The sequence below is a fragment of the Bactrocera latifrons genome, unplaced genomic scaffold (genome assembly GCF_001853355.1).
Source record: "Bactrocera latifrons isolate USDA-ARS-PBARC rearing strain unplaced genomic scaffold, ASM185335v1 scaffold_98, whole genome shotgun sequence".
Taxonomy (NCBI): domain Eukaryota; kingdom Metazoa; phylum Arthropoda; class Insecta; order Diptera; family Tephritidae; genus Bactrocera; species Bactrocera latifrons.
In genome coordinates this window covers 286330-299193 of record NW_017537689.1, presented here as the reverse complement: position 1 = coordinate 299193, position 12864 = coordinate 286330, and the positions used below count along the sequence as shown (strand labels likewise).

At 34.7% G+C, this 12864-nt stretch overlaps 1 protein-coding gene across 1 annotated transcript in view; it reads left to right on the top strand.

Moving 5' to 3' along the window:
• The window catches only part of LOC108977957 (palmitoyltransferase ZDHHC5-like), a gene marked incomplete at its 3' end in the record, with an annotated part of 92855 nt that overhangs the window by 72198 nt on the left and 7793 nt on the right, over window positions 1-12864 (top strand). The window contains 7 exon segments of the mRNA XM_018947961.1: window positions 574-692; window positions 813-970; window positions 1049-1221; window positions 2977-3171; window positions 3385-3646; window positions 8638-8933; window positions 9021-9206. Coding sequence (XP_018803506.1) covers window positions 574-692; window positions 813-970; window positions 1049-1221; window positions 2977-3171; window positions 3385-3646; window positions 8638-8933; window positions 9021-9206 — 1389 coding nt within the window.

The window sequence follows — 12864 nt, the reverse complement described above, 5'->3', positions numbered from 1 at the left end:
AAAACTAAGGCACAAGCCTCGTTGTAATGCCGCATAACTCAACCGCATGCATGCCTACCCCACTTTTATGTCCACGCCTGAGCTCACATTAATTTAAAATGTACAAAAGTGCCGGTTGGTTTGCGCATTTGACTGTCCACAGAGTGAACCGTCTTGCCCTTTGTCCCACATCCTTCATTACAAGTTGACTCGGAGCGTATGCTTAGCCTAAGTTTGCGGCTGCAAATCATCGCCGGCACCAATGACTGTCTCGCAGCCTACTACCAGAGACCCCGCACATACACACACATATTTACAATACACTGAAAAGCAATATAGAGGAGATATAAATTTAAAAGCGGATATCGCATTTAAACTTTTTCTTTGGCAAAATTTATATCTCACATAAAGTGTGAAGCAAATGTATTTCCTTCCTTTACGTTCATTCAGCTACTTACCCCTACTTACGACTTCCCATCTCATTTCCGTTTACATAATTTTATATGCCATCTACACTAGGTCCGTTTATTTTCTTATATTGTATATATATTTATTGCTGGTACTTATGTTCTTGTCATGTCCATTTCATTGCAGCTGCCAATACTATTTGAAAAGCCATCTATGGGTACCGGCATATCAGGGTGTCATCACATTTTTCGTTTTGGCCAATTTCTCATTAGCGACATTCATGGACCCCGGTGTCATACCAAAAGGTACAATTCTCTGCAATGACATTTATTTTACAATTTTATTTTTATTTTTCCTTTACTTTGTAACCAATTTCGCCACTTCACTCCACACACACACCCACACACACACGTGCGTCAACACAGCATCGCCAGATGAGGACCGGGAGGAGGAGTTTCGTGCACCGCTTTATAAAAATGCCGAAATCAATGGCATCACCGTCAAGATGAAATGGTGTGTGACTTGTAAATTCTATCGTCCGCCACGCTGTTCACATTGTTCCGTATGCAATCATTGCATAGAGGTAAAGTAGCAAAATGTTTATTTTATTATATGCTCATATTAAATGTTTACAATCATTTTTATTGGGACTTTATTATAGACATTCGATCATCATTGCCCTTGGGTGAACAATTGCATTGGACGTCGCAATTATCGTTTCTTCTTCTTCTTTTTAGTTTCACTGTCCATACACATGCTGAGCATATTTTCATTATGCTTATTTTATATATTGAAGATAACGCCAAACATCAGGGAAACATCGCCCATAGTAGCGTATCCTTTTGAAAACGTAAAAAGTTAATTTATGCAAAAACTTTTCCAATGTCATGACTTGCCAAAAATGTTGATATACTGTTTTTGTTTGTGTGTAAGCTGAGATAAATATGGAGTATCACGTGTTGTAATTTAAATTCGTTAGTTGAAGGCAACCGAAGCGTTAAGCTGAAATATTAAGCGAGCTTCAACGCTTCTTATATATTTTTCACAAATCCCAAGTGCTTTAGTATTCAATTGGATTCAAAAACGTAAAGTAACGGCAATATTTTTTTTTTTTAAACACTCAGTTGGACAAATGTGAGGGTTGCTTCTCTGTGATAACAAAATTGCTATAACTTGATCATCAGATCCTCATAGCTGGACAATGAGTTTTAAGATTTAATGTCAATAGCAGCCACTTCGTCAGATGTTGATGTTGTAGCGTCAGAATTATTCCGATTTGACAGTCCTTTTCCAGATAAAAATTCGAGTATGTTCCGTTTACGTAGACCCGACTGTCGTGGGAACGGCCACTTCGGGTCACTCTGGGTCTCTGAGCGTTTCCAATCAGATAAAATTAGGGTAAAAGTACCCTCTCTACCTAGCTTATCGAATTTGAAATTTCTGATTATTCCGCTATAACCCGGAACGCAAACAAATCTAATATGGAAGAAGATTGATGCTATTGGTAATGTGGACACACACTCTTGACTAGCTTTTTGCTAACAGTCAGCGAGTTCAAAGCCAGTATAGCCGCCACAGTGAATGCAAGACTCTTTGAAGGAAGCTCTACTTTGAAGCAGTACATCTACTGCTACTGCTACTTTTACCCTCTTAATTTATTATATTAAATTATTATAGATATAAGTGTGCAGCGTGATTAGCTTAGTTAATTTAGTTGTTGTTGTAGCGGCAGAAATCTTCTGAGTTGAAAGTCCTTGGCCGGTTAAAAATCCGGACCCATTCCGGTTGCGTGGACCCGACTATCTTGGGAACGGGAGTGTCCGACTGTATGTCTATATATAAACCCCATCTAATTCCTTAGTTTTTGAGATATCGATCCGAATTTTTGTACAAGTGTTCTTTGCTCCCCAAGAAGCATTCGGCCGACATCGGACCTCTGTAGGATTTAAGTGTTATACCAACACCCCGATTACGATCAAGTTCTTTTTTAGTTTCTATTTGACAAGATATCTTCACGATATTCCGCAAAGCGAGTATGTCCGAACATATTGTACATATCGGACCCCTAAAACGTATAGCCGTCATTCAAGGTTGCCGTTGGCTGGTTACGTTTTTAGACTTACATACATATACTTGATATACTTGTACATAGTTACTATAGGAAATGCACCTGTGAAGAGTTTAAAGCTTTGATGCTTCCGTTGTTAACGTTTTTTTTATTTTAATTAGTTTAAACGTTTATAAATATATTTCCGAGAAGCACTTTTTCACAGTACTGAGTACAAATATTAAACGCTTGCTTGAGGTATCTACAAACTATCAGAATTTAGAGCATTTTATCGACACAAACCGTAGGGAAACATAAATTAAAATCCAAAAGTTATCTGCGGAACGATCTGTATTCGTTTCTTATAAATATTTCCAACTTAAAACGCGATTACAAATACTATTATTTTATTTCATTCCGTTTAGTATATTTTACTGTCTATGAATTTTGACATTATTACATTAAGTTAATGTAAACTGAGGTCTTCAAATTTCAAAAAAAGAAACATTTTCCTAAACTACTAAACTTTGCCACAACCACAGTATGGTGTTGATGGCTATAGTTATAATCCTAGCGATTCCGATTTTCGGGCTTACCGGTTTTCATATGGTGCTCGTATCACGTGGGCGCACAACAAACGAACAGGTCACTGGCAAATTCAAAGGTGGATATAATCCATTCTCACGTGGCTGCTGGCATAATTGCTGTTACACCCAGTGTGGACCACAATATCCAAGGTACATTTATATTTATATGTATATACCTACATAGTACATCACACGTACATCATGAATCGGCACTAATAAATAATAATTTTTCTTTCTTTTTATTAACTTCCGTTGCATAATTGAAATAAATTATATACCGCGTAAACGAATGCCGGAATGTTGCTGCCGCTGTGTTAATGCCAACGGATGTGATGCTGACACCCAACAAATCGTTTTAAACAGTCTTCTTAAGCCAGAAAAGTATGCCGCTCGTCGCTCACACAAGGACGGTCAGGGTATTAGTGTTATCACCACCGAACGGCGGACGAATCAACAGGGCAGCAGTATGCGGGGCAACAACACATCCGGCAATGTGCCACGTTCACCACGCGAAACGCTGAAAAACTATTACGATAGGGACAATCGACACACTCAGGTAAAGACTTATACGGACCAGGGCAATGGTTATAATCAACGGTCGGGCAGCACAACGCTTTATAGTAAGGTGGGTAAATTGATTATTGCTGGTTATTGTTGCGAATCGTTGCGAAACTATCTTTTGTAAAAACAACAAAAAAAAACTAAGCAAACTATTTAACTTACTTTTTTTCCTTCTTATATGTATCTACATATGTACTCGTTGTGTTGTTGTTTGTATTCATGTACGATAAAGTGCTCGTACTTGTATGTATGTACACGTTTGCCTTTTTGTCAATTATTTTATTTAGTTTCATAATTTTTTCAACAATACTTGGGTGTTTAGTTTCCATAAAACACATATGTACACATTTATATGCACTTCCCCACACACACATACACATATAGAAACGGTGATTGGCTCTTGTATATATATACACCTACATATTTTAATAGTGTGTAGCTGCATTGAATTTTTCTTAATTGCCTGTTTTATTATGGAATGACGTGATTCCCACATACGAGTAACATATTTTGATTCCATTAATTCTAATGCCTTCCAATTTGTTATTGCTGTTTTCATTGTTTGTACATACATATGTACTGCGAGTGCATTAATTGAATATTTGACCTATAGTTTCGTATTTTATTTTCTATTCTCTTCACTGTGCACTAATTGGTGATTGCATTTATATCAGTTTAATAGTGTTGTCACTGCCTGCCCGCCTGACTACGAGACAATGTTTTTTTTTTCGTATATACAAATATTATATAATTTATATTGTGTAAGGCTTAAATTTAATTGAAACATTTTTTTAACTTTTAATTCGACACTAACAGCTTATTACCTAAATTAATGCTTGCACAATACTTGAATATTTGTTTTGTATGCTGAGCATTGAAAAATAGGGAATTGCTGTAAAGAAGTTGTATGGTTATATAATTTTTGTATGAAGGTATTTTGTATATATTATTTATATTATAAGTACGCATATCGGCTTTCGCTGAAAGTTAGCAATATATTATTCTTTTAGGATTTTTTTTCTAACTGAAATATTTAAGGATATGTTATTATGACCCCTTTATTATTTTTTTTTTTTTGTAAACATGTAAACTGGAAACTCACTTCAAGTTTTTAAATAATAATGGCAAACAATTATATTGTGTAATAGGGTCCATTATCCTGTAGAAATAGTGAAAACCATAAATTTTTGGCAATTTTAAAATTCAATCTAACAAAAAAAGTGCGATTATCAATTTGTATACCCTATACAGATTATAGTATTAATTAATGCTACGAAGTTGTTAACTTCCAGAAGGAAACGTCGGAGAACATATAAAGTATATGTACAAAAAATTTGCGTGATAAATTTAGTCGTTTGAGCCATGTCCGTCWGTCTGTCTGTCTGTATATACGAAAATTAGTCCGTCAGTTTTTGAGAATACTTGTGCATTGCTGCCTGACCAATAACGCATATTTTGCTTATTGACGAAGCCAAGAGTTATTGCTCAGCCCAATTCACAAATATTCGACGATTCTGGTGTCAAGCGGCTTCAGTTCTTGCGTCAATTTGATCTTGTAATCTTTGTCTCAGTGGCACGGGAACATTTTGTACTGCGCCTGAGAAATTCTCCATTAGACGCTGAATTTTAAATTTTTTATAATTTTTAAATTTTAATAATTTCGACTCGTGCTATACCTTTCCTATATCTATATCCTATATCTCCTATATCTTTCCGTGTTGAAACGGTAAACCTTACTTAAGAGAAATGTCAAAAGATATGATAAGATAAAATATGGCGTCGTTCGCTGTCCCTATCGGTCTACTTTTGTAGTGTGCCTTTTGAAAAACCCCATTAGTATATTTGCTAGAAATTCTTGCTAACTATCTTACCCATTTCAGATTAAATTATAAAAGTACAAACCAATTTGCTTCATGTAGGCCAATATAATAAAAAATAGTATGAAAACAGTTAGAAACCTAATTGCATTCCTAGCAATTTAAAATCCTCACTGTCAATGCTCGTTAAATTTAAAAGCTTCTGCAATCTCGTTTGGAAAAGTTTAAAACTTCATATATTTTTTTAAATTTCTTTTTAAATATTTTTAAATTTTTCTACTTTTGAAGGTGTTTAATTTTTTTGCATGTGCAGTTTAGTTAATTTTTCTGCTCTAAAATAAATGTATGTATGTATTTAGTATACTACTATTTACCGCAACTAATTATTCGGCAAACTGTTATATAGTTTTGTAGTAAAATGTCTGCCGGTTATATGAAACAAAATATCACATAAGCCTTCTTCGATTTGCCAAATATCTGCTCTATATTTTTTTGTTATCTGATCTCTTGTCTAGAAGTTTTTAGCTGAGTACAAACACCAAGTTAACATAAAGTAATAAAATACTCTCTTTAAAGTGGCATAAACCCTATCCGGTTTACTTTTCTATTCCTTTATACCAGTTTATTTGATTTATGCCTCTAGTTTGTTCAATTCGCCACTCTCAAGAGTTAGGGACATGTTATGCTAAAACGAGAAAATGTTATGAAATAACTTTAAAGTATAATAACCTTTAAAATAAAAGACATTATATCTTTTTAGAGCTTAAAGTTTAATTTATCATCTCAGATGTCCAAATTTTAAGTAGCAAAAAATTTAAAATATTTAATTAGCAAATTAGCATTGAGAAATAAAATGTAGCCTTTTCGAAGAAGTTATTTGCAGAAATATTTAAGCTAATTGTCTTACATTTCTTCTCGATTAAAGTTAATTTCATCGCCTTTTTATACCGAACCCAAGAACTGCAGTTTACTTCCAATAATTAATTTAAGTGAATAAATTTAATTGGCATTTTTTGACCAGTACTTTTTTCGTACTCTTTACTACAGAACTACAGCAGTTTGTCCAATATTATTTTGTTCGAATGCACTATCTCGTAATGGTATGCTATTTTGTTAGTTAGAAAAGCTCTATATTCAAATTGGTCCGTATAAAAAAAAATAAATAAAGCAAAACAAAACTCTACACTAAATGCAAGCACCGAAAAAGGTAAAAAAAATCTATCTATTAATTCATTTTTTTCAATATTTTTTTGCGAAAAACCATATTATTATTGTTCATATACATATATACTTGTATTTGTTCGTGCGATAACTTTTTTGAAAAGTTTTCTCTTTAATAAAAAAAAATACGTACTCTTCATGTCATTCGTTCCTTTATTAAGATTTCCAATGCGTTTTGCAAACTCTACAATATATTCTACTTAATTCGTTTGTTGGTAATTTGAGCGATTTTTTACTCGTATACGATTCGTACTACAGTTTTCATTAATATAAATAGTTGAAGCATTGTAACTTATTTCTTTATACAATGTTTTGAAAATTATAGTTATTTAGGATTTTTAACAAATACCGTTTTCACTATCATATTTTTGTACAACCATTGTGTTCCGTTTTAACTAAAATTATTGTTGTATAACTACTTACATACATAAATACATTCATTATATTATATAATGTTAAAATTAGGAAATGCGTTTTCTGGATTTTATGAATTCTAAGCTTTCTAGAATCAATTTGTTTAGAAATATTGGCAGGTCTGCCTTGAGTGTGCAGAATACTCTAATTTGGTCAATTTCCATGATGCTAACGTAACGTTAGAAAAATGTCGCTCTTTCATATCCTGAACAGAAGTTTGAACACCCAGCAGGAGATGCTATAAAATAAATATATAAATTATCAGCTTGAGTTGATTTAGCCATGGCCGTCTGTACTTCTGTGTACACCCGAAGTAGTTTGAGATATCGGTCTGAAATTTTGCATACGTCTATTTTTCTTCTAGAAGTTGCTCATTTGTCGGAACCGCCGATATCGGACCTTTATGGCATATAGCTATCAATAGAACGATTAAAATCATGTCATTGTATGAACAACTTTTTTATTTGAAGAGATATGTATCTTCATGAAATTTCACATGGGTTATTTTTTAAGGCAGCAATACAATTTTCGAAAAAATCGTTGGATCGGACTACTATAGCATATAGTTCCTAAACAAACTGAACGATTAAAATCAAGTTTTTAAATTAAAACTTTTTCGTTTGTGAGGTGTATTGTAGCTTTGGTGGTTCTTGTCATGACTATCTTTCGATACCTCAAGCTCAAGAGTTCAAATCAAAGATGAAAAAATGTAAAATTATAGATTGTTCAAAAATAGTGGTCACCTCATAGTCCCAATTTCAAATAGTCACATTTTAACATGAGAAACTTCTAACAAAATCCTTCAATCATTTAAATACGGCTTGAAGCTAAAAGAACCTTCAAGTCTCAACGCCACAATAGAAGGTGAGATGAAGCCAAACTGCTGGATTCAAACAACATTTGCTTTAAAAGGTTCAAATAACTGTTATTTTTATTATTGTTTTCTCGTGGTACTCTTTAAATCTCAAATCTTCTAAGAAAGAGTGCTGAGCGTAGTTCACTTAGAAACAATTTGTTGTTGTAAAAAAAACAAAAGTTTTTGTAAATTATTTTAAAATTTATCAGGAAAGTCCCCGTTCTTAGTCACGCAAGTGAATCCCTTTCACCTTACAGAACTGGTTGTGGTTCAGTCCGAAAATGCCAACCCGCTTTTATTGGGAAAGCTCAAGTGATTTCTATAAAATTCGCAAAATCAAAGAAATGCCATTACAATATATTAAACAGATTATGTTTACCCTTGTGTTAATCAAATTAATCCAATCCGCGCAAGTGTTAATCAAACCCCCAAATTCGCTCATCCGTTTGCCGCACCTTGGCATACCAACAACAACAGTTTCATACAATTTCACAAACCATACATGAAAACGTTAATTGAATTCATTAAACTCGTTACCATAATTTACATATCTACATACATACATATTTTATGTTAATTATTTCATCTCGAACAGCCGCTTTCATAATGATTTTTTTTGTGTTTCCTTGGTTTTCATGCAATTTCAATTAAAATTAGTATTTAGCTTTTGTGCATTGTATTTTACTTGCGATTTCAATTATTAGCTAACACCGCGCCTTTCTGCGCTCCTTCCCCCTCGCCGTTTAGCTGTCGCCTGGACGTGAATGTTCAGACACCGATATGGAGCCGCAGGCATCGCAGAGTCAAGATTGTGAGCCCACACCGCCACTGCAACGACACAATTCGACAAATTTCTACTTGCCCCAAGTGGAGGCAGGCGTGAGCAATATGAATAACGGTGGCATAGCGACCGGTGCGGGCATGATGCCTAACGCTGGTGGAAGTGGCGGCGGCGTCGTAGGCGCTGGTGGTGGTGGTGGTGGCGATTCACCACGTCATATGCGCATGTATCATCCGCGACACAGTCCACTAGCGCGTCAGCGGTGAGTTGCCACATATTTATGAGTATTTTTATACCTTAAATTAATTATCTCCTATTAATTAATATAATTATTAATTTATTTGTTTAGCGGTTTGGAGCCACAACGCGGCTATAATCCCGCCGATCCATTGTCGCCCGATCATCCTGCTCATCCGAGCAATCAGGGCGCACAGCAACAACAACGCAGTGGGACAACTGCAACGCCCACAATGCAGCAACGAATAAAACCGTTGGGTGTGGCAACACCACTGGTGATGGCAAGTCCCGTCAGAAGGTGAGTGTTTCCATTGTTTTTGTCAATAGTTACGCTGTTAGCGCATGTGTGCGAGTACGAGTGCGTTAGTGCGTTTGCAAAAGCAAAAATCAGCCAAAAACCACTCGGACAATTGCAAGGCAAGCATTTTCAAGCAGCTTCGACGCGCTCTACTTTTATGCGCTATAATTACGTTTATTATGATCTGTTATAGTTATTATTACCTCTTAATCTATACATATGTATGTATATGTATACGAAAAGTGTTTAAAATGTATCTAAATATCTACTCTCTGTGACTTCCTACCCGAAACTGCTTACTATATATTTAACCTCAAAAGTTCGTTTTTTGTGTGAGCCAATGAATTGAAAATTAAATAAATAACCACAAAATTACAATACCCAGCCTTTAGAATATGTTTAACTTCTCTGCTTTTACTTCCATGATTCAAAATTTTGTATTAAAATGTTTCTCTAATCTACGCTTCTATTTTGTGCATATAATTTTATTTATTTTTGTATACTTTTTTTGCATTGAAGATGGACATAGCTGGAATTAGCAACTCTTAATTTATGCCAATGTGAAATGCAAAATCGGTAAATAACAAAGAAACAAACACAAAAAATAAAAATTGTTAAGAAGAATGAGTGTTTCAGTTGCCAGCGCACTTTTTTCGTCACACACATTTTCAGAATTTGCATTTATTTCAAATGAAAAACGAAATTAAAACTAAGAAAAATTAATTCTTTTTATGCCTGATAATCAACGGAGTAAAGGGTTTGAACTGTTTATGGAAATAAAATATCATGGACACTAGCTTAATTATTTTTTGTAGTTTTATTATAGTTGTAATCTTATAGAGAACGTATGATTTTTGTTTAATAGATTTGCTCACATTTTACTAATCTAGTGAAGGTAACACACTAATGAGTTTAAATCAGATATGAGGGAGACGTATTTTACCTTCTATAGTTTGACATGACAGAGAAATCCACATATTCGGAGATCAGAATAGAATATTTTGACTTCCAAATATCAATCGAAAAATAATAAACCAATGGCTATATTAATCATACATGAAAACATAACAAATGATTCAAAGATCATCGCGACCATGCCACAAGTCTACGACGCGAGATAATGCGCTCAACAAAAGTTTCCTTTAATAAATTGGTAGTTTCGATGGATTTTTGGCAGGTAGCGCCGACTTGTTGAAACCAACAATCGTCCTCATCAACATCCTACAATTCAGGCACTATAAGTCATTATTCATGGCCTTATGGCGTTCCCCATTGACTAATATCCAGTGGCTTCATTTTTGAAGAAATATACAGCACTGATTTCCTCTGCCCATAGACCACGCAAGACAGTGACTTTCTGAGGACATAACAACGTATCAATAATAGCTTGTCGATTTTCCTCACTCCAAATACGACAATTTTGTTTATTAACGTACCCATTCAACCACAAGTGAGCTTCATCACAGAACAAAATTTTCTTGTGAAAATTGGTGTCAGGGACCGAAATCCCTCGGCAAAACCTTCCATAAAGTAGATGGACACAGCTGAAATTGTCGACGTTTGTGGATGCGTATTATACCCTTAGTGGGGGTGCTACGAAACTGATCTATGGTGGACCGAATATTAGACGCAGTGTCACCCAAACCGTATCATTATTTTGGTAATAAATTTACAGGCATGGCGTTGTTCCTGTGAAAGTATATTCAATGCCATTATGTATGGAATTCGATTTCTTTTGCATGGCCCCCCTTGCAGAAGTCCAGGCGCTGAACCCAGTTTTCAACTATCGCGTCAAATCGCACGACCGTGGCGGCCAATTAACTGGGTCATTTCGTGAGATAAAATGTTCACCAAACTTGGTTTTAAATGAATCGATTATGACATTCGCTGTGTGGAATGTGGCACCGTCCTGTTGGAACCACATATTATTCAAGTCCATATCATCTAATTCGGATCAGAAATATTCGGTTATCATTGAGCGGTAGCAATTCCCTTTCCCAGTTATGTGCCGGTCTTCATCATCGCGGAAGAAGTACGGCCCAATGACGGCGCCGGTCTATAAACCGTACCAAACTGTATTTTTTTCGGAATGCAACGGCGACTCATGGAGTTTGTGTGGATTGCTGCCTGACCAATAATACGTATTTTGTTTATTGACGAAGCCATTCAGCCAGAAATGAGCCTCATCACTGAAGATGGGTTTACGATAAAAATACGGATCATTTTCAAGTTGTTGCTCAGCCCAATTCATGAACATACGTCGGTTCTAGTGGTCAAGTGCCTTTAGTTCTAGCGTCAAATTTACCACAACGACGTCACAGAGACTAATTTGGTTCTTCTTCAATTGATGTGCTAGAGGCAGCAGTGTTCTCGTTATAACAGGCACTTTTTTGTCTCACTGACGTGGAAACATTTTGTAATATGTCTGTGGATTCAAATTTTTCCACTATACAGGTCGATTATGCAGGCCATAAATTGGACGTAGCGCTCTTAAAGTTGAGGCCACTGACTCCGGTACCAAATTTTAATAATTTCAACTCGTTGTTTAATCGTATAACTTTCCATAATGAAATTGCAAACCTTACTGAAGAGAAATGTCAAAAGAACGGAAAAATACAGCGTCGTTTGCCTTCCCTATCGATCTATTTTTGTAGCGTCCCTATTGAAAGATCGAGGAATTTCTGTCAAAAAGACCAACTCCGAAAAAAAGTATTGCCTCATTGAAAACTACATGTTTAAAAGAAAGGCTTGTAAGGAATATATTCGTACATTTTGGTGGAACGTATTCTCTCTAAGCGTGCTTTTATTTGTGAACACTTTTCCTAGTTTTAATTTATTAAGTTCCGTACCTACATAAATTGAGGGATACACATACATATGGGAAATGTAAGCAAGGTTAAAGGAAAAATTCAACTTAAAATTCATTCCTAAACCGATTTTTTTAGTACATCTCCATTCAATTTAGAAATCAATATCCAACATATTGGATATGACTAAAGAAGATTGACGCTGAAATGTGTAAAATAATGCCGAATTCTGCAGTAAATAGCCTATAATCTCCCTATATAACCTATAAAGGTTTAAAGTTATACGGTTAAAATTACTAAGAAAAAGTTAGTTGTAACAAATCAGCTTAAAAACACCGTAATCAGTGCTCAACTGATAAAGAATAACTTCAATTCCTCCAGTATTTTGATATTTATGAAAAAAAAGTATCAACTTTTTCTTTTGAAATAAATGCAACTTCCCGTTTTATACAATCATTTAGTAGATTTCAGTCTAAAGTCATTTTACTAAGGAACGATTTTTGATGAGTTGACATTAAAAAAAAATATATTAAAATGCGTTCTGCTGCTCATGAGTGTAGTAGGCGCCAGCTTCAAAGCGAAACTAAGATTCTGAAAAAATTATAAAAGAACAAAAAGAAAAAAGTAAAGACTGTGACTTGTACATAAAGTAGAAAAGAATGCTTTATGCAGCTTAACGCAAGCATTTAGTTGCTTTGTAAATAATATTTATGCATTAACACATGGTATTAGTAAGCAAAAAGGCCAACAAATATTCAACAAAAATATAAATCTTTCGGTTTGGAACAAAAATCTTACACGAATTCTAAACAAAGTATATATACACTAGTTATGAAGAAAACCTAAGAAAT